Genomic DNA, 27,262 nt, shown 5'->3' with positions numbered 1-27,262 from the left:
TAACAGCCAATAGTCAGTAAAGTGGAACAAGGCGCTGATCAAATGAATGAGGCAGTCAGGGGAATGACGAGACCATAAAATGGCGGTTTCAGACTCCCGGGCCCCAGGTACCTCACAAACTAAAATGGCGGCATTGCGAGCAAGCAAAAATCAGGTAAAAAAAAATTCCAAAAAGGAAAACCTACCCCACGAGCAGGGCTGAATGGGGGTAGATACCAGATCAGCTATGGAGGAAGTGAAGGTCTTCAATCACCTACGGCACATCAGAATTAAGGAATTTAAGGAAAGCAGGGAAGACACAGGAGCTCAGGCAGCAGCCTTGGAGGGGAAGGCAGCCACGGGTTCAGGGGGGCGTCGGTGCAGGCGAGGGAGACTGTTGTATATTGATTCTTCTTGTAATATGGCTGACAGTAGCTTTGTCCCAAGGTTAACACCGAGGATGGACAGTGGTCCAGGTTGCGTCTAAGCTAGTCACATCTAGGACTATGTATCCATCTTTTGAAGTGAAAGCTTCAAGCAAAAAAAAATAAAGAATCTCTTTACATCGCTTCTGATACTGCACTTGGTAATCTTGAAGAGTACCTATGTTTGGAATCTTCAAATTGTATCTAAGACTGTGGTATTTGTAAAGCATGAAGGCTTGTAAAGCATGAACTGTCTATCTTCAACTCAGAGCGTAAAGTGTTGATGGACGGAAACGGATTTGAGGGAGTTGACGGTCTCTTCCTGTTTTGCTGGTCAAAGACAGATTGGAGGGAGTGGACTATCTATTCCTGTTTTGTCAGTCTAAGGGGAGTAGGTAGTGGTGATGCCTATTAGTTGTTTTAAGTGTTGTGTCTCACCTCACACTTCACTTTTACACTCTTTGCCCCAAAATCCTCTTTTGCCTTCATGAACTAAAATTAGTTCGTCGTCTTAGGCCTCCTATCTGTCTTTAATATTATTGTTGCTGTATCTCATACTTTAAGCTTTATTTTGATGTTGGTTTCATTTATTTTCTGTAAAGGAGGAAGATGTGTTGTATATCGATTCTTCTTGTAATATGGCTGACAGTAGTCATTAGCCCTTCCTCAGTGTTTTCACCTTCTGAGCTTCCCAGAATACCCGTGAGTGTTCTAATCTGTACCAGAGTGTTCTATCTGTGTCAGTTGATGGTCTGGTCAGCTGGCGAGGTTTTGTACTCAGCTGTGTCCTATAATAAATCTACATGTAATCAACTAGAAGTATCCTGTCATCTATCACCATCCATTTACAACAGAGACCAACTTGGTGATCAGGGCAGCCGCGTTGCGGCACTCTTGAAGCCGGCTCCGTCGGGGGAAACAAGACCTACGCGTTTCCGACAAAGCCCCAGAAAGGTGCCAGCAGGACTACTGGCAGCAACAGCCCAGGACCAGCACACTGGCGAAGGCAGGATCTCCCCGCCGCCAGTGTCACTGTTCTTCTCTGCTGAGCTGCGGGTTGGCAGGCAACCTCGTCTCTGGTCCAGAGAAGATGGCTGGCTGCTACGCGTCCCAGAGAGGCGCCGCAGGCAGACAGGAAATAGCAGCGAAGATCCGTGAAGTAAGCCCCGATCGTCTGGGCCACCAGGGCAGCAAAGCCAGGCATCAGCAGCAACTTTGTCCTGGTTCCAGTCGTTTTTAGAGAACCGCTCTCAACAGGTATTTCTCCGCCCCCACATATCTTCCAAGAAACCCCTTGTGTGTGGTGTTCCCCAGGGCTAGACTCTGAGCCCTATATTGTTCAATGTTTATTTGACCTCCCTCACGACTCTGGTGGAGAAATGGGGAGTGGGAGTAGTCTCCTACGTGGATGACATTCAGCTGGTGTTATCTTTCAGAGAACACTCTGAGGCTGTTTTTGCCAGCTTTAAGCTTAAAATTAAACACAGAGAAAACAGAGGTGTTATTCTTCAATCAATCTTCACCCTGTTGCCTGAGCTCTAGTGCCCTTCAGAGCTAAACCCCCGCCGCTCCCAGTATATTCACCTAGAAATCTGCGGTTTAAATTTGGTAAGGACCTTTCCTGCAAGGCCCAGATTCGCCAGGTCTCCTCGACATTCTTCTGGAAGCTGAGAGCCCTACGGAGATTTCTTAATTTCCTTCCAGTAGATTGCAGGAAGACAGTGGTCCATGCATTGGTCACGTCCCAGTTAAATTATTCCAATAGTCTTTATATTGGATTACCAACTTATCTGGTCCGCAGATTGCAAATTGTTCAAAATGCTCTGGCCAGACTTATTAGGAAAGTGCCGTTCCGTCACCACATTTCCTCTCCCCTGCAGAGCCTCAATTGACTGGCTGTCAATAGGAGGATTGAATATAAGGCACTTATCTTTGCCTACAGAGCCACTAGAGATAGGGGCCCAGGTTACTTGAGACATAGACTTCAAAACTACCATCAAGACCAGGTTCTGAGATCTAATCACCTGGAACCGCTCAGGATTCCTTGCTATAATAAGGCTAAGACAGGCGGCTGAGCTTTCTCGGTGAGAACTGCGTCACTTTGAAATTCCATGCCTGTCCATCTTTGTATGATTGAGTCAGAACCGGTATTTAGGAAAGCGATGAAAACCTGGCTCTTTAGGCTCCCGTAGCTCTCCCCTTTCTCCTCACTGTGAATCTGCATTTTAGTGCTGGGACACCTCTGTTGGGGGTACCCGTGCGCTTTATAAACTTCACTTCTTCTTCAGTTGGTTTCTTATCCAAGTCTTTTCTGATGTCATAAACCCTCCTCGGAAGCTCCCACTCGTGGTCGCCATCTTCAGATTTTTTCTCCACCGTTGAGTCTGAAAGCATAGCTTGATGCTCCATAATCTACGAAAATAAGTTGTTTGGACGAAGTTTCATGGAGGATACACCAAAGAGTTCACAGAGAAGGTACCAAAGAAAACTTAAATCTATTGCATGCGTTAAGCCCATATCGGAGATTGCCTGGACAGGGGGCCAGGCAATTGTCTCCCACTGCCAGACTACGACGGACCTCCTGCACTCGAGGTTCACGATCAATGTGCTGAAGTGACACCTGACTTCCTCTCAGATGCTCCCTTTCATCGCAGCTGTTCTGGACACATCAGTACAAAAGGGGGTGGTGATGGACGGAGCATCTGAGCCAATCAAACACTCACACCCAGTCAACAGATCTGGGTTTAATCCATCACCGTTCTTTAGCCCACTCTGCCACCGCAGTTCAGACATGGCCATATGCAAATCAGTCTGACCCTGTGCCTCATGGGAACAGTCCAGCCCGAACTGCCAACCAATTTACAATGCCAATAGTTATAACTTTCGCAAATGTGACACCTATAGCATTTGTAATGCAATATGTGTTGTATTTAAGTGACTTACATGTATTGCTATTACAAATAACAATGGCTTTTAATTTTTTTAAAATATTTAATACTTAAATAAAAGTTATTGTAATCTATAATGGCAATAGCTTAAACTTTTGTAAATAACGTTTGTAAAGATTATGTTCAGTGTATTTTATTGTGACGAAAATCTTTTTGTATAATCGTAATGACTGGATGTGCACTGCCGATTTGATTATTGTCTGTACTTTGTTCACGTGCTCCAGGGTATCACTGCCTACTCTGGAGTGTGTATACTAATCCGAACAAACACACAAGAGAGCAGAACAGGTCTGGAAATGGTGTGTGACCATAACAGTGTCTCAGGGACAGTAGGATACATATGTGAATCAATGTTGCTGGTGGTTATGGGAAACACTAGGCTAGTACAAAACCCATCAGACCACCCATGTGGTGGAGTTTACGTCACGTGGGAATTGCAGATCAATCCATCTCAAAAAGCGGCCATATAGTGGTTTGAGATGGATTGATATACAATTCCCACGTGACGTAAACTCCACCACATGGGTGGTCTGATGGGTTTTGTACTAGCCTAGTGTTTCCCATAACCACCAGCAACATTGATTCACATATGTATCCTACTGTCCCTGAGACACTGTTATGGTCACACACCATTTCCAGACCTGTTCTGCTCTCTTGTGTGTTTGTTCTGATCATTGGGGAGTGAGCAGACAGGTCATTAAATATTCCCCCCGACCCTCCACACTTGTTTGTTTGTTAGTGTGTATACTAATGTCAAGGTAAGCAGAACATGAAACTCTGGTCTGTCTCCCTGGGCACAGTATGTGCTGTTAATCCAGCTGAGTGTTCAAATAAAGCTTCTGATTCAAAATAAACGGTATCGAATTTCTGTTGATTTATTTATAATGATTCTTTTTATTCAACAATCTTTCTTCTTGGTAAGATGTTGTGTTCACATCTCATTATTCTCATTAATAGTTCATCTTCAAAACAATTGTATTAGCAATCATGTTTTTTTCATCTTTCCCTTTTCTCCCAATGCATTTCGGCGCTCAGCGCCTTTATCAATGGAATGATCTGTCAAAAAAATGATAATACATACTATTAAGTAATTTGCTTTGCTTACTAATGCCACCAAATTATATAATTCACATTTTCATTTCTATGAGTTTTTCTCTCTGAAAGCTCAAACATTCATTCGTGATGATCGCCCTTTAAGTACATGCAAATACGAGCCATGCACTGAGATTTTGTTAGCTTGAAAGTTTAGAATTGAGTAGGGCCGTCGCGCTGCTTTCTAGTTCACAGTGCTCCGTTTATGCGTGGTAACACGTAACCGGGATAAATCAACCTGTTGATCATGCTTTTATCGCATCTAAACTCCAAAAGTTATCATGTTCACAAATGTGAGACAGCTCACTTGCTGTGGCAGAGTTAAAGAGTCTGTAAATGCGGTATATTGGGGGTGTTAGCACTTACCGTGTCAGCATTCTGGAAACGTTACTCCTCTCAATGGTCTGTGTATTTAAAAAAAAACAACTACGTGTGCAAACAAAAGTTAAAGACACAGCGTCTCATTTAAAATTACATTAATCTATCACGAATAGCTTTCAGAATGTTAAGTGCCTACACAATAAATGCAATGACAGATAGAATATACAGTTAGTTGGATGTCAATCAATTCATCTCAAAGATAACAAGCAAATTCCAGCCTGTCGTTTAAAACCTTCGGTTTCATCGTTTGTAGAAAATAAATCCAATGATTCTCTCGTTTTAGCAGAGTTTTCCTATTGTCTCTTCCTGGTTGTCTGACCACTTGTTCTAAAATGCATGCTTTGAGTTCATCTATTTGGTGGTGACTCTCTATGAAATGTGAAGCTATTGTAGACTTCATCATTTTAGTTCTGATATTGCTCTTGTGTTCGTTGAGTCTCACTTTGAGTTTCCTTTCTGTTTGCCCCACATATTGTTTTTCAAAAGGGCAGCTTAAAAGGTAGATGATGTTGGTCGAATCGCATGTTCCATTGACTTTTAGTTTTATCATTTTCCCGCTATGAGGATGGCGGATGCTGTTACCTTGCATCATGATAGTGCAGTTATGACAGTTTAAACAGGGTATTGTTCCCTTGTATCTAACTGTAGGTGTTTTATTTATATTAGGTTTTAGCAGTTGTCCAATGTTTTTTGTCCTCGTGTATGCAAATAGTGGTTCTTTGAGAAATTGTCCTTTGAAATCTGGTTCTGTAGTTAATAAAAGCCAATGTTTTTTTAGGATCTTCTTGAAGTGGTAGCTCATAGTAGAAAACTTACTCACGCGTGTAATTCTTTGTTCTTCTTGTCTGTTACGTGGTGCAAATAGCTCTTCTCTGGATTTTTGCGAGATTCTTTGTTGTGCTTGTTGTAGTATTGGATCCGGCTATCCTCTGTTTTTGAACCTTTCTATCATGGACTTAGATTGAATTTCAAATTGCTCTGGTTCTGAGACGACTCTTTTGACCCTCATTAGTTGTGAATATGGCAAATGTCTTTTTAGGGATGGAGGATGGAAACTGTGGTATTGTAGTGTGTTATTTCCGTCAGTGTCTTCTCTATACAAATTGGTTTTGAAACCCGTTGGAGTGTTCATCACTTCCACATCCAAAAAGTGTATCACTTCTTTACTGGTTTCCCATGTGAACTGGATCCTTTCATCGATTACATTCAGTTCTCTTATCTGATTGATCAGTGTATCCTGTGGTCCTTCCCATGCTATAAATATGTCATCTATAAACCGTGCATATAAACGGATGTGGGTTTTCCATGTAGTTTTTTGTAGGATATGCGTTTCCTCAAATGTTCTCATAAAGATATTCGCATATGTGGGTGCTGCTGGATTTCCCATGGAAGTTCCACTCTTTTGTAAAAACCATTTGCCTTGATAAACAAAATAGCTGTGCATAAGGACAAATTGTAAAAGTTCCAACAGAAATATTTGCATCTCTTGATCGTAGTTACTTTCCAAGAGTACTTTCTCAATTGCCTCTAAACCCAGGTTGTGGGGTATCGAAGTGTACAAAGATTTCACATCAATGGTTGCTAGCGTTATTTGTTGATGCTCATTGATGTTGGTGTTGGACAGTTTGTTTAAAAAGTCTGTTGTGTCCTTGATATATGATTGCGCTGCCATGGCACTAGGTTGCAAATATTTGTCCAATAATTTACTGATGGGTTCTTGTAAGCTGTTTCTGGTGGATACAATTGGTCGACATGGTGGTTTTTTCAAATTTTTATGAATTTTAAGCACCATGTAAAAGGTGGGGCTTTTTGGATAGTCTTGTATGAGATATTTTTTGGTTCGTTCTTGTAGAATTCCTTTGACAACTGCTTTCTGTATGATCTGATTTTTTGTATTTCCTGAGTTGGATCATTCTCTAGTCGCATGTATACATTTTCATCCTCCAGGTGTTCCATCACTTGTGTTTCGCAGTATGGTTTATCCATTATCACAAGGGCTCCCCCTTTATCAGCTTTTTGACAAATTATGTTTTCAGTGTTACTGATGGCTCTGATTATTCCCTGTTGTTTTGTTGTCAAGTTGCAGTATTTCTTTACTTTCTTGGTGTTAAGATTTTGTATGTCTTGTTTACATAGTTGCTCAAATAGGTCGATGGTTTTATGGCTGACTTGGGCCATGTAGGTACTGGTAGTTTTCAGTCCCTTAAGTTGATCTTCTTCTTGTTGTTTGTTCTCTGTCACTATGTTGTCAAAAAAGTTTCTCAATCTTAATTTTCTTGTTAGTTTAAACAAACTAGTATCTAGTTCTAAAATGTTGGTGTCTGCAACCGTATATGTCACAAACTGACACGTCATCAACAGGGAGTGAATCATCGACTACCCAAAAAAGGAGTGAATCAAACTAGTATCTAGTTCTAAAATGTTGGTGTCTGCAGTTGGAACAAATGATGTACCTTTTTGAAGAGTGTCCAGTTGTATGGAGGTTAAAGGTCATTGTGAGATGTTTGACTAAGTTGTCTGTTGTTTTTTCTTGTCTTTCTTGGCTGTCACATTCCTTGTTTGAGGAAGGTTTCTTTTTTTGTCCTTTTCCCCTACGGGTTCTCCCCTTTCTTCTTGGCCTCTTTCTAAAAAAGACTGATCTGTTGATGTGGTAGCTGTGGTCTGTTTAGTGGATTCACAAAGATGAAAAAAACATGATTGCTAATACAATTGTTTTGAAGATGAACAATTAATGAGATGTGAACACAACATCTTACCAAGAAGAAAGATTGTTGAATTAAAAGAATCATTATAAATAATCAACAGAAATTCGATACTGTTTATTTTGAATCAGAAGCTTTATTTGAACACTGAGTGATGCTGTGGTTACGCTGAGTGATGCTGTGGTTACGCTGAGTGATGCTGTGGTTGCGCTGAGTGATGCTGTGATTGCGCTGAGTGGTTGTGCTGAGTGATGCTGTGGTGACTCTTGAGTGAATCAGAAGCTTTATTTGAACACTCAGCTGGATTAACAGCACATATTGTGCCCAGGGAGACAGACCAGAGTTTCATGTTCTGAAAATCTTTTTGTGACATTTGTAATAAAGCTTGAAACATTGAGAGAACATATTTGAACCAGTGATGCTGTGGTTGCCCTGAGTGATGCTGTGGTTGCCCTGAGTGATGCTGTGGTTGCGCTGAGTGATGCTGTGGTTCCACTGAGTGATGCTGTGGTTGCGCTGAGTGGTTGTGCTGAGTGATGCCGTGGTGACGCTGTGGTGGCGCTGAGTGATGCATTCTTGGCCCTGAGTGATGATGTGGTGGTGCTAAGTGATACTGTGGTGGTGCTGAGTGATACTGTGGTGGTGCTGAGTGATACTGTGGTGTTGCTGAGTGATGCTGTGCTGTTGCTGAGTGATGCTGTGCTGTTGCTGAGTGATGCTGTGGTGGTGCTGAGTGATGCTGTGGTGGTGCTCAGTGATGCTGTGGTGGTGCTGAGTGATGCTGTGGTTGCGCTGAGTGATGTTGTGGTTGCGCTGAGTGATGCTGTGGTTGCGCTGAGTGATGCTGTGGTTGCGCTGAGTGATGCTGTGGTTGCGCTGAGTGATGCTGTGGTTGCGCTGAGTGATGCTGTGGTTGCGCTGAGTGATGCTGTGGTTGCGCTGAGTGGTTGTGCTGAGTGATGCCGTGGTGACGCTGTGGTGGCGCTGAGTGATGCATTCTTGGCCCTGAGTGATGATGTGGTGGTGCTAAGTGATACTGTGGTGGTGCTGAGTGATACTGTGGTGGTGCTGAGTGATGCTGTGGTGGTGCTGAGTGATGCTGTGTTGTTGCTGAGTGATGCTGTGGTGGTGCTGAGTGATGCTGTGGTGGTGCTGAGTGATGCTGTGGTGGCGCTGAGTGATGCTGTGGTTGCGCTGAGTGATGCTGTGGTTGCGCTGAGTGATGCTGTGGTTGCGCTGAGTGATGCTGTGGTTGCGCTGAGTGATGCTGTGGTTGCGCTGAGTGATGCTGTGGTTGCGCTGAGTGATGCTGTGGTTGCGCTGAGTGATGCTGTGGTTGCGCTGAGTGATGCTGTGGTTGCGCTGAGTGATGCTGTGGTTACGCTGAGTGATGCTGTGGTTACGCTGAGTGATGCTGTGGTTACGCTGAGTGATGCTGTGGTTACGCTGAGTGATGCTGTGATTGCGCTGAGTGGTTGTGCTGAGTGATGCTGTGGTGACTCTTGAGTGAATCAGAAGCTTTATTTGAACACTCAGCTGGATTAACAGCACATATTGTGCCCAGGGAGACAGACCAGAGTTTCATGTTCTGAAAATCTTTTTGTGACATTTGTAATAAAGCTTGAAATATTGAGAGAACATATTTGAACCAGTGATGCTGTTGTTGCCCTGAGTGATGCTGTGGTTGCCCTGAGTGATGCTGTGGTTGCCCTGAGTGATGCTGTGGTTGCGCTGAGTGATGCTGTGGTTGCACTGAGTGATGCTGTGGTTGCGCTGAGTGGTTGTGCTGAGTGATACCGTGGTGATTCTGTGGCGTTGCTGAGTGATGCTGTGGCGGTGCTGAGTGATGCTGTGGCGGTGCTGAGTGATGCTGTGGCGGTGCTGAGTAATGCTGTGGTGGTGCTGAGTGATGCTGTGGTGGTGCTGTTTGGGCGTAGATATTGCCCAACCCCTCGTTGTTTAAGAAATATTCTGAGGTCAGACTGAATTTGTGGTAAGGGGCATATCTCATAAACTGTGTGGACAGAGTGCAATATCAGTATAATGTAATATATATATAGAAGTACTGAGGTCAGAGATAGAGAATGAAACAGCAAGGTAAGAGTGTCTGTGTAGGGGCAAATAAATAAATATGCGACAAAGACAGAGCTAGTTAGTATTTGATGAGAGCAATGGAATAGAAAGATACCCAGAAGGAGAAGAAATGTTGACAGAGAAAAGAGAAGAGAGAACGAGTGCTTGTACAGTGGTAATACAGCACACGGGTAGATTTCATGTACCAGGGCTTCCAGTTTTATGTTGCTGTGATGGAGTAAGGTTACCATGCACATAAATAATAAATGTATCTTCCCGTGCGCTGAACAACCATTCAAGATAAATTAATGGTAGATTTCGACAGAGGAGCCCAGACTCTCAGAAACATAGGCTGGGGGAAGAGCTGATGGTAGACGCAGGTCTGCTGATGCTGCATGGAGCGCAGCCAGATGGAGGAGAACGGGCACACAACTGATAAGTTGTGGGGCTTTATTTTATGTTCAGAAATGTATAACATAATACGTTTACCTCCCCCCGTTTTTTTTTTTTTTATAGAGTAACCATGATTAAAGTTTTGCTTTAAAATTAACATTGTTTGTAAAAATGCATCCAATGTAGGCTGGAGAAGAAGCAATACAAACAAAAGCACGTCATTTAAAGCACCGTGTGCAAAGTATGCCCCAGGCGGAAACAAACAAAACACTGCACTTTAACTCACACATTCCTGAAAACATTGAAGAACGGAAAGTATACATGCATGGGGGGAGCGAAGGGAAGTAAACAGAAAAAAAAATTAAATCTGCAGCGGCGGTTTACGCTGCTGATCATCTGCTGTAGGGGAGGAGGGAAGGGGAGCAAGTTGGAGGCCGGCACAACGGCTCTTTAGTGTAGCTGCATCAAATGGGCAAGCTGTTTGCCGCGAAAGTGAAAAAAATGCGGGGCCGTGAAAGTCTGAAGCGTGCAACAAATGGTAGTCTGGGGAAGGGGAGCAAGCGGGAGTGGAAGGGAATGAGCAGGCCAAGCACGCGCCTGGTGAAGCTTCACGCTTCAGTAGACAACATGCATTGGGAGGAATCCGGCTTGGATTCCTCTTGGTCAGATAGTTTGTTTCAACTCCATTACTCTTGTCTATTTATCCCTGTGGGATAGAATAGTCGAGACCTAAAAACAGGGATTAAATCTTAAACTTTGTTGAATCTGTAATTTTGAGGGCTGTCATCCTTTTTACTTAAGGTATTCTTGCACTAGACACTACTGGAAGCGCACAGTGTCACATATATTGGTGGCCCCATCCAGCGCTTGGCAAAATTTCCCTCAAATGTTATTACTTCAGTCTTGTATATTGGAACAGTCCACCTGGTCGACATACGTAGGGCATAAAGTACTACACTGTTGAGTAGTCTTGTTGATAATTACACATTTTTAGTTTACACAGCACACTAAGTCATGCCCTTTGAACAAACAAGGAGATCGGAATGGTAATAAAAGCATTTAATGAAAGAGAACAAAAAATAACACCAAAATAAGAGGAGTTAATAAAAAAATACGAATTATATAGATCATTTCGTAGTGGAAGTTTACTAAACTGTTAGAGCTATATCTCACTGATACCTCTTGGGAACCATTCTTATAGACACACATAAGGCACGTAACTTTTCAAGAACACATTGGCAGTTTCTTTTAATCTGCTGTTTTGTGACAAAAATGCAGAAGTGCATATTAGATGAGTCTTTCTGAGTTGATTAATTGAGGTAGTGAAACATGTTATGATGATCTTCCTCTCCGATGGGTTCATACTCCTCTCTCTCTGTATGTTACTGTTTTCTAAAAGACAGTTGTCATGACCTCGCAAGACATTTTTTGGGGCTCTCATAAGGTAATACCCAGGAGAATGAAGAGCTAGAACAGTCATATTTGAGACTGTCCCAAACTACAGTGTAGCACAGTTCAACCACAGCATCACTTGTTGCTTACCTAGGTATATGTTAATGTTTCATTCTGGGATATGGGCAGTACTTTATCTGAGTACAGAGGAAGACCTGTTCTGGTGAAGGAACCAGCTCTGCCATTTGTCACACCCACAGTGCATCATGTACTTTGCTTTGAGGTTGGAAAACTGTTTTGTACCAGATTGCTTTGAAGATCCGATTTTTTTTGTTAATGGTTTGCTGTCACCAAGAGTCGAAATGAAGGATCTGATGGGAGTCGTGTATGTTTGTGTGCTATTTAGGTGATAAGGAAATGTTTTCTTTTTCCTAATTGAATGTCTGCTTTGCCAGTGATAAGCAGAGGAATTAATTACAAGAAGGAAATAAGATAGGAGACGTAGGTCATGGCAAAAAGCAGCAAATCTCTCCTCCTCTAGATACATCTTCCTGATAGACAGCAGTCACAAGGTGTTTTGAGGCATACAGTGCACTTTCTGTTATAGAGCCTCCTCCTCATTGTGCCGTTCTACCTCCCTACATCTCCATTCTGTGACACCGCTTACCCAAAAGGTTCCTTGTTGACCCTCCAAGCCTCCTCAAGATGGTCCTTGTTTGATTTACGGACTGTTTTTGTACAATTCTTGTCCAAGTGGTAATAGGACTGTGACTGTATATGAAAAGAAATGTGTTGATGACTGCCTTCCTGATAGGCTGCAGGGCTGTCTGAGAAGCTGAATAGTGCTTCAGTATCTCTGTGAATGGAAGCATATATGAGTTTCTCCTACTTGCAGACCATTGTTGTTGTCTCTTTCAGACACTGGAATCTTCAGGCGAATACTGTATGTTGTGTACACAGATTGCATCAGACAATGCAGTGGACCTATGTACATGGTGAGTCTGCCTCTTATAGTGGTGATCACAAGCAATCTACACAACACTGTCGTTTCAGTATAGGTCCAATTGTGTGCTGGTACCAGAATTTACTGACTTTACCTTGCAACCTACTATATGAAACAGGTTTTGTAAATTTTTTGGCTATCTGTTCTAAAACTGTGTTACCCTGCCCATTCCATAGGCAAATAATAATTTCACTGATATAACCAAGAGTAACAACTGAAATTGCAAAATTATTTGGCAAGCACTGCAAAAATAAGCACATCAGACGAGATGTGCTAAACCTTTTTACAGTCACAAACAGCCTGGATCACTGCTTTCAAATGCAAACCTTTTTCTTCAATGTTTTAAAGTTATTTTAAGATTTGGTACATTTTACACTTGTAAAATGGCTGTGAGCCTCCATACTTATTATCTATTTAAAAGGGGCCTGCTGTAGGCGTCCCATTCAAATAGTGATTCGGTATAAGAGATGTCGGTGCTTTGCAACCAAAATTGGTGGCAAATCATTGAAAAATTTGCGACTTCTGACTTTGGGTGGTAAGGGATTTGTAAAAGGGAAGAGGTCCCAAGTTAACCCCTTCCACTTTAGGAATCTAAATAAAACGTTGTTGTCGCCTTCTCTTATATTTAAAATGAGATGGTTAAAAAAAAAAAAGTGTACTTTATTAAAAGGTGATTACTGACATGGTGGTCTGTTGACAATATCAGGCCACCGTTCCAGGGGTGCCCACGAGCCAGAGTGACTTACTTCATCAATATTCAAGAGGTAGGTTGGATTGGAACCCACTCTGATCTAGAATTTTACGATCTGACCTATTAGTACATAGCTTTGTTCATAAATTTCTTCAATGGATGTGCAACAGGCTGGTTGCTATTTGTGACCCGTATTTTCTCCCAGTTTTGTTTGTACATCAGGCGCTTTGTTATTATTTTTTATTTCATACTGAAGGTAAGAGAAAGAAGCACAGAATTCTGAAGGTGGAAGTCGCACAACTGAGTTTCAAAAAGCATTAGTCAGTTTTAGGAAATAGAACTAAGGAGAAGGCACTGAGTGAGCTTTAGGCCCACATGCATCAACGTGGCCATTTGCAATTCCTTATTAGCGAAAAATACGGAATCGCTAATAAGGAATCGCAAATGGCTGTGCATGAAGAAATTGCTAAATAAATTCCATTCATTCCTATGGGCCTAGAGGCCCATAGGAATGAATGGGAAGACATTCTCAATTTGTGATTCGCAATTTGTGATTCGCAATTTGCGAATCGCAAATTGAGAATGCGATTTCAAGGGTGCAGGGGTGTCCAAAGGATACCCTGTTGCACCCCTGAAATCAATCTGTGCACAACATCAAACTTTGAAAAAAGCACAAAAGTGCATTTTTCAAAGTTTTTGCAAATTACCATGAGGTTCAACCTCATGGTAATTTGCTCCCCCTAAGTGCGAATTCTCTATGTTTTAAAGTTTCATGAATTGCATTTAAGGAATCTCAATTTGAGATTCCTTAAATGCAATCGCAATATAACAAATCGCAATTTAGCGATTTCTTAAATTGCGAACAATACAAAAATTGTGATGCATCCCAAATAATGAAATTGCATTCGCAAACGGCCGAATTTTGCGATTCCCACCCTTTGCGAATGCAATTTTCATTGATGCATGTGCCCCTAAAGCTCATACTCGCACACGGTCGTAAAAGAGCATTGCGATTTTAAAACTCCTGAATCGCCATTGCGTTTGCTCCATATATCCTAATTTCTGGGATATTTATCTCTTGCCTAAGTTTCTGTTTTCACAGCGTGCCAGATAGCTTAAGCTGCATTTTTCTTCTGATGTTTGTTGGCTCCACAGATATTTCCTCGACTAATTACTTTCATGCTTTCACTTTTTCCAGGACCGGATGGTGTTGCTTGTCATGGGAAACATAATAAACTGGTCTCTGTAAGTATGAATTGGTCACACAGTTTGATAGCTACACATAGCAAGTATAATACAGGCCTCTAAAGGCAAAATATATCTGTTAAAGAATATTGATAGTCACCAAAAGCAAGCGGAGCCTGACTAGGCTGTGTTCCTAAAATTGTGAAAAAGTCAACCATTTTAAGGGAGAGGTTTACAGAATGCCAACAGATGTTTCCTGATTGCCAACAGATGTTTCCTGATTAAGTGAACTCTGGTCATAATGCAGAGCAATCAAAATGAGCAGTGTGTTATGGGTTTTAGATGAACAGGTGAACCAAAACCCGTTTTCTGTGAAGATTGGACTTTTTCATTTGCAAGTCATTTGTCACTGGTACTTGGTGCCGGCCAGCAACATCCTCACCTGTGTTTGAGGAGTTGCTGTAAATTATGTGGATCATGTAAATAAGATCTATGCACCCAAGTGATGTCAGTTATGTTTTTTCCCTGACTCCACTGACCTGCTATCTGCAGCCGCTGGTCAGTCTCTTAGTCTTTTTTATGTTTATTGTGCTGTTTTTGTAAACCTCTAAGAAATGGCCCCTCCTATAGCATCAGGGTTTAAGTCCTGCTTGAACAGTCACTGATCAGTGTTTAAAGGATTCTCGCAAGTAATGCTTATGCTATTTTTCGCCAGACCGTGACACGAAGGCATGTTCCTTGGGTCAGTCAGTTTATCCCAAGGCCATATGTGAAAGAGAGGTGAAATTAAAGTTCACATCTACAAAGCTTCACTCACTAGCTCTCTCTAGAAGGACAATAACTTTCTGAAGGTCATGGTCTCATCCCATATCCTCCTCACAGCTCTCAAATATCAAAAGAAGGAGCACAGACCTTTCTGCTTCGAGGTATGGAAAGAAGAAGCAGAAATGAATGGAGATGTACTGCCTCCTGTTCGGAGCCAACTCTGGTTCTTGAGCCCATACCTTTTCAAACAGACAGCTCAGAGATACGGATCTTTAGAAATGCAATGCAGGCTATTTATGCTAAAGCCACTGATGTACTTTCTCTGGCCAAAGTCAACCATTTACCTCACTCCAGATGGTTCCAAGGTGGCGCTGTTGATTTCGATCACAACCCACTTGATTTCATAGAGTTGTTTTGATGCTTTCCCCAGTCATGACATTTAGCAGCATGCTTCTGCTAGCCTAGTGACTCTTGGTTTGGTGCCACAACCACCTGCATCTGCACAAACATCAATTCCTAAGACTCTCATCATACATTGGTTGAAAGTGGCTAAGGCTAAATTCAAGGCACATCAGAAGCAGATGTAATTCCCTGATATTTCACCAGTGACTACAAAGCAATCTTTGCGGCTAATGAAACAATTGTTTGTCTCAGACTACAATTTAGTTCAAATTCTGCTGAGCGTAAATCATACTGAGGATAATTACAGTTAACAATGCAATCTTCTTCCTCCTATAGATTTTATTTCTTACATACTAATGGACCTTCACGATCTTGCTGTGCTTGGCACTTCACCAGATAATGAAATTTAGGATCCTTTTCCGCTGATCAGGCTTAATTTTAAGAGGTGCTTCTAAAGGAAATGGAAACACTTTCCATTCCAGTGAATCTTGCTGGGATGAAGTCGTTAATATTAGCAAGACCTTCTCAGGTAAACAACCATTGGAAGGATTTATTCCATTTCAGAGGGCGCTGATGGATCAGACAACCTTGAAGACCATTTGCAGTATCAAGAACTGTTTTGGGTATGTACAAGTTGGATCCCACACTGCATCCCACACTGCATAGTCTGGGGGTTCAGTCAAGTTCTGCCTCTGAATAAAGTGTCCAAGTATCTGGACCAATTGGGAAGGAAGATGTTCACTTCTGTACGTGCTCCCATTTAATGCTGAAACAACAAGGTGATGGATGGAGGTCTTGAATTAATCTCAGTCACTGGCAATTGCTCAAGGCTACATCCCAGTCCACAATTGTTCGTCCACTATTCCTCCTCAGTTTGATGATGAGATCTTTATGGACATGCTGGAGGCCAGTGGGCTGGATACCTCCCCTGACATAGGGTTATTTTCACCCTTTGGGACCCCAAAGCAGGAGAGTGCCTCTTTTGACATGATGATTAGACATGCAGCTGAGGTCATGAGCCTACATCTGCCTTCAGTTGAAGTCAAAACAAATGTCCTCACTGAGGGTTTGCACCCTGGGCCAGTCTTTTCCTAGCGCTTGCTTCCATTTCTTTTAGCTCTGACTTACACACTTATTGGTTACTTGGACAAAGTTCTGCTCTTGCCCACCTGTGAGCAGGCAGATGGCCAGGTACTACAGAGAGGCGCTGGATAACCCAGACCTTCCTGGGCAGCACCCGGCTACTAAGAGTTTGGTGATCCAAGTGTCCACTAGCAAATTCAACCCAAACATATTTCCCACTGCTCCTTTAGAAATAGAGTTTAAAAGGATTGAGGCGTTCGGAGGTGGATGTTCTCTTCTGCCAGAATCCAAATCTTTCCAGGAGCAGTCACAAGTTTGTTCACAAATGAAGCATACATGGCAAAATGGAAAAGATTCTGAAACTGTTGCACCAAAAGAATCTCCATCCCTTTCACTCTTCTCCGGAGCAACTAATGTCATATCTCCTTCACTTGTCAAAGTCTGGTCTATATATTCCTCCAACAAAGTGCACTTAGCAGCAATTTCTAGATTTCCCAGAAAGTCTGGGGAAATATCTCTTTGGTTCACAAGACTGGTAAAGGAATTCTTGAAAGGTTTTTTCTGTGTTTGCCAACTGTTAAACCTCCTTCAGTTTCCTGGCAGTTTCTATCTCAGCTTATGAGGCCACCTTTCGAGCACATCCATGAAGCAGATATCAACTATGTCTTTTGGAAGACTGTACTTTTGTTGGCTCTCACCTAGGCCAGATGAATTAGTGAGATTCACGCTTTTACATTAACTGAGCCTTTTTGAGCAATTCAAAAAGGATAAAGTGCTGTTAAGAACTAGCTGGAAATTCATCCCAAAGGTTTCCACTTATTTCCATTTGAATGAGCCAATATTTTTAGTAGCATACTTCAAGAACCCATCGTCTGCTGCGGAGAGAGCTCTCCACACTCTGGATGTTAAGCCTTGCGCATTGCTTAAAATTCTATCTTCACAGTACAAAACTCTTCAGAAAAACTGATCAGCTTCTCATCTCTTTCACACCTCCCAGAAAAGCCTATGCACTCTCAAGAAGCAGTATTGCGCACTGGGAAGCATCAGCAATAGCTTTTTGCCATGAAAAAACAGGAAAACCGCTGTCTATAAGGGCTGCGGCATAACAATCAATCAATCAAAGCATTTGTATAGCGCGCTACTCACCCGGAGGGTCTCAAGGCGCTTGGGGAGGGGGGTCCGCTACTGCTCGAACAGCCAGGTCTTGAGTTGCTTCTTGAAGGCGAGGGGGTCTTGGGGAGGGCGTAGGTGGATGGGGAGGGAGTTCCACGTCTTAGCAGCCAGGTAGGAGAAGGATCTTCCTCCCGTTGTGGCTCTTCGGATGCGGGGGACGGTGGTGAGGGCGTGGCTGGTCGATCGGAGCTGTCAGGCGGTCGTTGAGGTATCTTGGGCCTTGGTCGTGGAGAGCTTTGTGTGCGTGGGTGAGGAGTCGGAACGCGATTCTCTTGCTGACGGGGAGCCAGTGCAGGTCTCTCAGGTGTACGGAGATGTGGCTGTGTCTGGGGATGTCCAGGATGAGGCGTGCTGAGGCGTTCTGAATGCGCTGGAGTCTTTTCTGGAGTTTTGCTGGGGTTCCGGCGTAGAGGAAGTTGCCGTAGTCCAGTCGGCTGGTGACCAACAAGAAAGTTGGCTACATCCAGAGCCTTGTTTGCTAGAGTGTCTCTTTCAGACATCTGCAGGGTAACAACGTCGTTGAATGCCAACACTTTCACCAAACACTAATGTTCGTACTCCGCATGGAAAGGAGATACTGCTGTCGGGTAGGCGGTACTACGACAACTTTTTCATTAAGGTACATCTTATCTACTATATTCTTGTTTCATCAAATGTTTTTCTAACAATGTCTTATGTTAATCATCTGTATTCTTATTGAGTTACATATAATAACAGTATGCTATATCACTTTGTGATTTATTTTTTCATTCATACCTGCGGGGCAGTGTCTTCCCCATACCTGCCATTTGTTGCTATTACTGCTAGCTACTCCGGTTCAAGCATGTGAATCTAAAACAGGTTCAATACTGGAGAAAAAACAAGTTACTTACCTGTACACTGTGGTTCTCCATTATTGACATCTTTCATAGATTCACATGTGGCCTGCCCACCTCCCCGTTTAGGCTTGCCCCTGGTATACCTCATTTAAACCTTTAAATGTTCACACTTGTGCTTGAAATCTGAGGTATATGCAGGGGAGAAGTGGTCTTGGGTCTAGCCTCTGATTGGATATAATTTAGGTCTATTAACATGATGTGAACTTGTTAACCATTTCACCTCCTTTCTCTATTTTACCCAATGTACTTTGTATAGTACTGCTTGTTTAAAGTACTGTGGGGCTCCCAACATGACGAAGGGGAAGATTCAAGCATGTGAATCTATGAAAGATATCAATACTGGAGAACCACAGTGGACAGGTAAGTAACTTGTCTTTTCTGTGCATTGGAAATTCCAGGATGCTCTCTCTAGGAGACTCATTTGGCTAGAGTGGAGTCTTTCTACACTGCCACTCCTGTCATGATGCCTAAAGATGTTTAGGAGTGATTTGGGCTCAAGTCATCCTAGTGGCTCTGAGTTGGGACAGGAGATTTTAGTATTCCCTTCTGGTGAAGTATCAACATTACTGGCATTTTCCAAATCCAAGTAATGTCTAATTAAATGTTGGCATAGGTATTGTGAGGTGGCAGGATGAGCTAAACTTCACCCTCCTCTGTACATCCATAATCTCTATACTCCATAGCCATGGGCTCTAAATTCAAACTGAAAATCTCCTTAAAGCGGGGCGTGGCTATGGACCCTGTGGAAAGACTTGTGTAGTGGGTCATTGTAACAGTTTCCACTAACCTTCTCTTTGTCACATTTATATTAGTTTGTCCAGTCGACTCATTCCCACACCAGAGTCTGCTCCATGTCCGCATTGTTATCAGTTTCTAGATCAGTGTCGTAGAAGAGCCTGAACTGGGACAGAATCTTAGCCATTTTTTACATCACCTTAGGCATCAGGACCTGAATCTGTGGAGGCCCAACATAGTTAACAGAGCTGCCGGAGTTGCAAAAACAGCAAACTGTCTCCACACACACCTCTCCAGGTAATGTTGTGGCACTGTCGTGAACAGACACAGCATCACTGCAGGAACATCTGGGCAAGTCTCAACTTTTGGATCATTGTCTAGGAAGAGTCTTGGCTCATAGAATTGCATTGATACTCCAAACTTTTCCGACAACTGGACTGCTCCCATCAAGGAGGAACAGGACTGCTCCTTCGTAGGGCCTCTTTTGTGCTTCTTGTGGGAAGATATTAGGAGAGCGTTCCATAAAAGGTCGATTACATTTGGGAGAAAAGTCTGCTTTGGGCCTTGGACACAAACTACTTGGCCTCCTGATCCCCGATGGCCTTTGGTTGCAGGAAAATGCAGGCCACTGCTGCCTCATGTCTCAACTCCATAAAGCACATATTGGGTATCCCAAAGGGACGTATTTCTGCAACACTACCTGCAATTTGGTCTTTTGAACACATCGTGAAGAAGCTCGATGTTGCTGCTGTTGAACAGCAGAATAATTTGTTGGTGAGACAAGAAGAGAGCTACAGAGCACATCAGTGAGGCATGGAAAAATAGGGATGTATACAAGTGCCTCAGTTGGTGCCTAATATGCCCTGGTGATGGAAATGGAACCGCGGCTGTAACCCTATGGTGCCCTCTCGCAGCACTGAGTCATTTCTGGGAAAATGTTTTCTTGACCAGTCTGAATTCTGTAAGAAGTATTAATTATGTGAGTACTCTGCAGGAAGATATATCCTTTAGAACACCTGTTTCACAGTTTTTCTTTCACATACTATGCTTGATTTTGATGATAGTCCTTGGTTATTTCCTGTTCGGATGGGGCGCGCTTGAAGACCTAGGAAAAGACCAATATGCACATCATCCTAGAATTTCTGGCGATAAAGCTTTGCTATGATCAGTCTAAACAAAGAAGGTGTAGCGTCTCTTCCTTTGTGTGAAGTAGCCACAACTCTTTGTCATTGGGCATTCAACAGACAAGTTACACTGTCAACAACTCATCTAACTGGTGAGAGTGAATCAGATGGCTGATCTCTTGAGTTGCCCCCGAACCACAAATCGGAACTTTATTGAGAAGTTCGGGATCAGATTTTAGACCATTGGTGTGTTCCTCTGATAGGCTTTTTCATGATGGCTGACATTAAGAAGTGCTAACTTTTTTGTTGCAGACAAATGCCTCTGGAGGGATACTTAAAGAGACATTTTCAGTGTTCCTTGTTCGACAGATTGTCAGGTGCCATCGTCCTGCTGCGGCACCCTTAACCCAACAGCCTTGCGGTACATGCCTCCATGTGTCAGTCTAACATGTTTCCTAAAACTCCCCATGACAGGGAATTCAAGCAAGTGGAAGCATTCAGGCTATGATCCCGATCTATCAGCCTCAGTCCTGGATTTCAGTGAAATCGACTTGGAGGCTGCTGGGACTGATGACCTCCTGCCTGCTGCTACTCAAGCACGGCAGGGAGCATATGCGGGCTCTGAAGTGGGATCTGAAGTCCCACTGGGCCCAACATCAAGTGGCAGGTGGTGATCAGAGGTCTCTTGCAGAGTCCCGCTGAACATCAACCTTCTGGTGTCACTTGGCATTGAAAGCCTTCTTGCCGTCCATCAAAGGGAGGCTGGTACAGAGGCTCACAGACAACACCACTGCCATTGTGGTAGAGCACCAAGCATGCCGGGGTGGAGTCACGGACCCTGTGCCAGGAGGCCTCGAACCTCTGGAAATGGCTGGACCACCTAGGAATTTTTCTGGTGGTGAATTACCTGGCAGGATCATTGAATACCAAGCTGTCAACGCCTAGTGGATCATGAATGCCCAGAGGTGGCACAAGGTCTCTTCCAGGACTGAGAACCTTGGCTCGATCTGTTCGCCACCGCAGTGGACGCACATTGTCAGCACTTCTGCAAATTGAAGTTTCCAGGGTGTCTCTTACTTGGGGAAGTGTTCTGCCATACGTAGAACTCAGGATTCCTTTCTGATCAAACCACTCCTGTCCCAAGTTCTCAAGAGGATTTTGACTGTCTGGTCCCAAGTCATCATAGTGGCTGTGGTTTAGCATGGAGACTATTGTATCCAGAACTATTCGGCTTGAGCATGTGTCCTCCGATGAGCCTGTCACAGCAACTGGGCAGGATTCTGCACCCAGGCCTGCGTACTCTCCAATTTCATGCTAGGAGATTGGGCAATGACAGCTGAACACCTTCAACTTCCTCTGGAGTTGATTGATGTCTTCTTTGCAGCCAGACGTCCCTCGACAAAAACTCTGAATGCCTATTTTGGGATAAATGTGTGTCTTGGTGTGGAACACGCCAGATTGACATCCACCCAAGTTATCTGACTTTCTGTTATTTGTTCTTTCTCTTGCCTGGCAAGGCCTTGTTTTGGGCACAGTTAAAGGTTATCTTTTGGCCCTTTCAACCTTTTTACTGTTGGCAGATCAGCCCTCACTGTTCAAGTCAATGGTTCTGATGAAATTACTGATTGGGCTTCACTTTGTCATGCTCCAGTAGGATCTTAATTCAGTCCTGATGTATCTGATGTGAACCCTGAGCCACTTTAGAGATGTTCCTTATGCTCTTTAGCATTAAAACTGTGTTCCTTATCGCCATCCTCTCAGCACACCCAATCCACCATACACTACCTTCTTCCCTGACAAGCTGGATCTACCAACTCAGGCATCCTTCCTGCTGAAAGTAGTGGTGCCTTTACATGTCAGTCAAACCATCATTCTGCCGAAGTTCTGTTCTCCGCCTTACCCCTCTGAGGATGAGGAGAGACCCCAAGAACGCTGAACGTCTAAATTAATTGTACAAAAGTGCACCCAATGGACAATAAGTTCTTTGTGGGGTTCTCTGGAGCGAGAAAAGGCAAGTCCGTGCAGAAGAGAACCATTTCCCACTGGATGGTCCTCTGTATAAAGATCTTCTGTGCACTGGCTAAAGAGCAGCCTCCAGTAGGACTGCTTGCTCAATCTACCAGGGCCAAAACTGTATCACGGAGTTAGCACTTGGAGTCCCTTTCCTAGACATTTGCCAGGCAGTTATGTGGACTTCCCTCCATACATTCACAAAGCACTATTGGCTGGCCAGTCTGGTTCGCAGAGGGGGGCATTTTGCTCAACAGGCCCTTTAAAACTTTCTGGTTTGAGCCTACTCACAGACCCGCCTCCCAATAAAGTATTACTTTTGTATCTATTCAAAAGATGAGGAATCTGCAGCTAGAAGTCTCTTTCAGAAAAATAATTTACTTTCTTTCAGTAACACTCTTTCTAGTAGAGACTCTGTCTAGCTGCAGTTTCCTCACCAACCCTCCTATCCTCCTTATTCTGTGATTGGAATCTATACTGATGTATAGAGTCCAAGTCTAGGAATCTGCAGACTGTCTATTGATTTGCTTTTAAGGCTCTGTGTCTGGGAGTGGACCATCATGAAAGGTAACCGGCATCAGCGTGCAGGAGTGGTGCCTATCTAGGCCCCGCACGTTCTTTCCAAAGTGGAAGGGTGTCTGTGTGGAGCCACAGTTTTTCACCTTCCAGCACACAGAATTTTTGCTGAAATGTTTTCCGATCCAGTCTGATGCCTGGGGCGTGTTAAAAAATTAAGGTATCTGCAGCTAGATAGTCTCTACCAGAAAGAGCGTTACAGAAGGTAAGTAACTTTTTCACCTGGGCTCATGTGCCTTATATGCACAATCCACAATACTCCCAGTGCTTCTTTGCGATGCTGTTCAGGACAACACGGAGCGCCACCTACCACCAGTGACAAAGATCGGCTGCATCATTTCTAGATCTGGTCTGACACCTTAAGGAATCTCTGTGAGCTTTTGTGTCCATCAGAAAGAACGTTACCAAAGGTAAGTAACTTGTTCCTCTATGGCAGAATACTTGGGAAGCTATGTAATTCTCCTTGCCTTCCTTCAGCCTGGGTTTTAGCAGACACATTTGCATACTCCTTACATACTCAACATAGTAGAGGTGGCAATCTACCAGCCCTGGGGTGTTACCAAATCAAGGGCTCATGAAATGTCTTCTAGCAAAGAAGTCGTATTTGTAAGTTTTGATTTGCAGAAATAAAGCTGAAGTAGGTGTGTGGGGACCTAGTCAGTAACGAATTTGAAAAGTCATGGAACAGAAAATAATTGTAGAGCAAGAAGAAAGGCCGGACTGAAGACAAGCCAAGCATAACACCATTATATGGCAATAAGCTTCTTTCTTTTATGACTTGGCTGGTGCACACTGATCCAGCTGGGTTCAAACCTGGCCTTAACACATCATTGAACACCAGGAGACTCATTACCCTAGTGGATACTGACACATACAACCACAAAGAAGCTGTAGTGTTTGCCATTGATATAAAAAAAGCATTTCACTGCTTAGAATGGAGCTTCCTCAGCATTGTGTTAGAACAGCTGCAACTGGGTCTGTTCTTCCTCCCATGGGCAAAGCTACTGTATACAAACCCCACAGTGAGGGTATGAACTGGCAAGATCATATATGAGAGTTATGCTGTAGGGCGGGGAATGCGACAGGTGCCTCCTCTCACCGCTATTTTGGTGCTGGCCCTGGAGCCCCTGGCCTGCCATGAGCGAATCGGGAATAACTACCAAGGCATTCAAGTGGACAACCATTCCCACTCATAGCACTATATGCCAATGACTTATTGATGTTCCTAGGGAATATAACATACCTAAGAAGAGCCAGAGCACTATTGGAGGAGTTTGGATCATTATTGGGCCTGAGAGTTAACTGGCAAAAGTTGAAATTGTTTCAGACAGAGGCAGGTCCGGACCCCCCCAGAGGGACTGGGCGTACTGCAGTGGGAACCTTGATGGATGCCCTACCTGGATGTTAAAATATACCATGGAAGGGCTGACCTAGACTGCAATATAGGACAAGCGGTTTGTACAGTATGATCAAGCATGGATTTCTGATGCTGCCCCTCTCGGTCTCAGGGAGGGTTGCGCTGCTTAAAATTAAATCACTCCCCCGTTTATTATTCTCCTTTACAGTTCTACCTGTCTGGATACCCAGAGCAACAATTTTTAGAACTGGAATTCCTGGTTGTCTTTATTCCGCTGGGGAGCGGGCCACAGGAGAGTAGCTCTTTCCACATTGGAGCACCCAACATTGAGGTGATGGCTATCAGTGTCTGAATTAGGAGTCCTACAAACTTTGAGCACAATTACAGTGGCTCATGCAGTGGATAGCAGCTAGACAAACCCCAAACCGAGAGTTGGGACTGATTGTGCCAGCTCTTACCAGACTAACAGGACCGCTGCTGAAACTTGGCAGACCCTCTAATGATGATACCAAGGAGTTCCAGGTATTAAGGAAATTCTTGAATAGATGTCTCCAGAAAACATGTGCAAAAATCCCTTACTCCCCTGATATATCCTTAGCTTTGTTGGAGACGCTACAGCATGGATGGCTGGAGCAGGCCACAGGACTGACAGATGCAGGGGAGACAAGAGTAGGAGACCTATTCTGAGACTGGGGACTTTTCCCATTTGACAACTTCTTAACGGAGTTTGGCTTACACCTGGGTAATTGTCTACCCCATTGGGCTGTAACGAAGGTGCTCCACAAGCACAGAAGGTCTGGGCTGGAGGAACCATATACTCACGCCATCTGTCAATATATTGTAACATTTCCAGGACCTTTAGGGCAGTGACCTGCCTTTTTCTAGGACAATATGTGATGACATGCTTCAACCCCTTTAGTCCCTCAAAACCCAATGAAAGGAGGATCTGGGAATTCCCAAACCAGACAGGGACTAAAAGATGATACTTGATAGGACTTCTAAAATATCTAAGAATGCCCGCTTCAAACTAGTCAATTACTACGTACTGCACATAGTCTACATGGCCCCTTGGCGCATTAATTAGATATTTTCACATAAATCGAGCATCCTGTCCAAGGTGCGTGGATGGTGGAGCTGATTTAAGGCATATGTTGTGGACATACCAGGCACTGGGAACTAATTGGGAGTAGGTAACAACGATAGTTGTGAATGTCACATCAAAGGAGGTTCTCTGCTCCTCTGGGCACTGCCTTTTCCATTAGTTCCCACATACCTCCAAAATTAAAATGACAAGCAGGTTCCAAGATCTTCCTTACCTGTTAGCGAAGAGAGAAATAACCAGGAACTGGAAAGCCCCTGGAGGTCCCCGGATTAACATGTGGTGCAAAGAACTTGAGAGATGGGCAGGATATGAGGTGGACGTACATTTGCGAGATGCTAGACAGGGTTCAGGGTCCCTGGACATAGCACGGGCATGGGAAGCTCTGGTGGACTGCTTAAGGGATCCTCCTGAACAATCGTTGCTGGTTCACCCGCACCCAGCTTTAACTGAGCTCCCTAGATCCTAGATGCAATTAAAAGACTAAGTATCCAACAACCTCCATCATGAAGAATACACGTTAAATGTACCTCCATGTTGATTCAGTTATAGGACACATTACGGTCTTGAATTGTTCCTCAGACGATGGAAATAATATGGGGCGGCCTATATGAAGAGAGGGAAGAGCGGATAAATTGGGGAATTTGATACTTAACTGTATGTAGACTCTTGAGTATAATACTTATATGGCGCATATCACAGTTTATTGTTAATATATAAATCTCAATAAAATCGGTTTAAACAAAAAAGAGTTACATGCAGGTTATCCTAAAACCCAGGACCTGACCTCCATCATACCTTACTGTTGAGGAAATACTTACAAATCTGCTTTAGATGATTGATTGTGAGCAAACCTGCCGTTGGGAATTCACGAGGACTGCGTAACAAATAGAGGAAGGTATTTTGACATATTTGAGAATGTTAGCCTGTGTTTAGTCTCACAGAACTTAATCTTTTTTCCCAGGGCTGCGTATGGGCTTATCATTAGGCCAAATGACTTTGCCTCCTATCTGCTGGCAATTGGTATCTGCAATCTGCTTCTCTACTTTGCGTTCTACATTATCATGAAGGTGGGTTTTTACTTTTTCGGTTTTATTTTTTAATATTGGTTAGATAGCACATCAGACAGGAATGTTTAAGGCAGTAGAAGATACAAACATGTTTTTTCTGTCTCCCCCCTTCAGCTTCGCAGCGGTGAGCGGATAAAGTTCATCCCTTTCATGTGCATCATATGCACCTCCGTGGTGTGGGGCTTCGCACTCTTTTTCTTCTTCCAAGGCCTGAGCACATGGCAGGTGAGTACCAGATGTCGTTAGGCGTGTTATCACATTCGGATAAGCAATTCGCAGGTAAATGTGTAAATGACAGGCTGTAACATGAGAACACTAACCTGTAGACCTTATGACCAGAAGCCCATGCTATTTAATAGTTCTGAGATTAAGCTATATGTACAAAATAGGTCCCCTTAACCATTTCATAGTTGGGCAAATATACACTCACGCTTGGCCTTGCATTTTCTATTGTCTCTGTTTATCCTAACCCAGAAAAATGTTAGCCCTTGCTCCCCTACCTAGAATGATGGAGTGATCTAAAAAATTTGTGAGACCGGTTGCCTGCAGTTTTTTACGGTCACCACTCTTTTTCTTCTTTTTTATAGAAAACTCCAGCTGAGTCACGCGAACACAACAGAGACTGCATCCTTCTTGACTTTTTCGACGACCATGACATTTGGCATTTTCTGTCCTCTATTGCCATGTTTGGTTCCTTCCTGGTGAGTGGGTCTGCCAAAGCAGTAA

General features: G+C 43.5%; 1 protein-coding gene across 2 annotated transcripts in view; it reads left to right on the top strand.

The window, feature by feature from the left end:
• The window catches only part of SIDT2 (SID1 transmembrane family member 2), a 292,970-nt gene that overhangs the window by 237,381 nt on the left and 28,327 nt on the right, over positions 1 to 27,262 (top strand). For both annotated transcript variants that reach the window (XM_086957049.1, XM_086957048.1), the window contains 5 exons: positions 12,304 to 12,380; positions 14,278 to 14,324; positions 26,431 to 26,536; positions 26,651 to 26,761; positions 27,124 to 27,237. In XM_086957049.1, the coding sequence (XP_086813175.1) occupies positions 12,304 to 12,380; positions 14,278 to 14,324; positions 26,431 to 26,536; positions 26,651 to 26,761; positions 27,124 to 27,237 (455 nt within the window). The remainder of the gene's footprint in view (positions 1 to 12,303; positions 12,381 to 14,277; positions 14,325 to 26,430; positions 26,537 to 26,650; positions 26,762 to 27,123; positions 27,238 to 27,262) is intronic.

This window comes from Lissotriton vulgaris, chromosome 2_1, assembly GCF_964263255.1.
Source record: "Lissotriton vulgaris chromosome 2_1, aLisVul1.2, whole genome shotgun sequence".
Lineage (NCBI taxonomy): Eukaryota > Metazoa > Chordata > Amphibia > Caudata > Salamandridae > Lissotriton > Lissotriton vulgaris.
The sequence above is the reverse complement of the archived record's forward strand: the minus strand, read 5'-3'. Positions and strand labels throughout refer to the sequence as shown.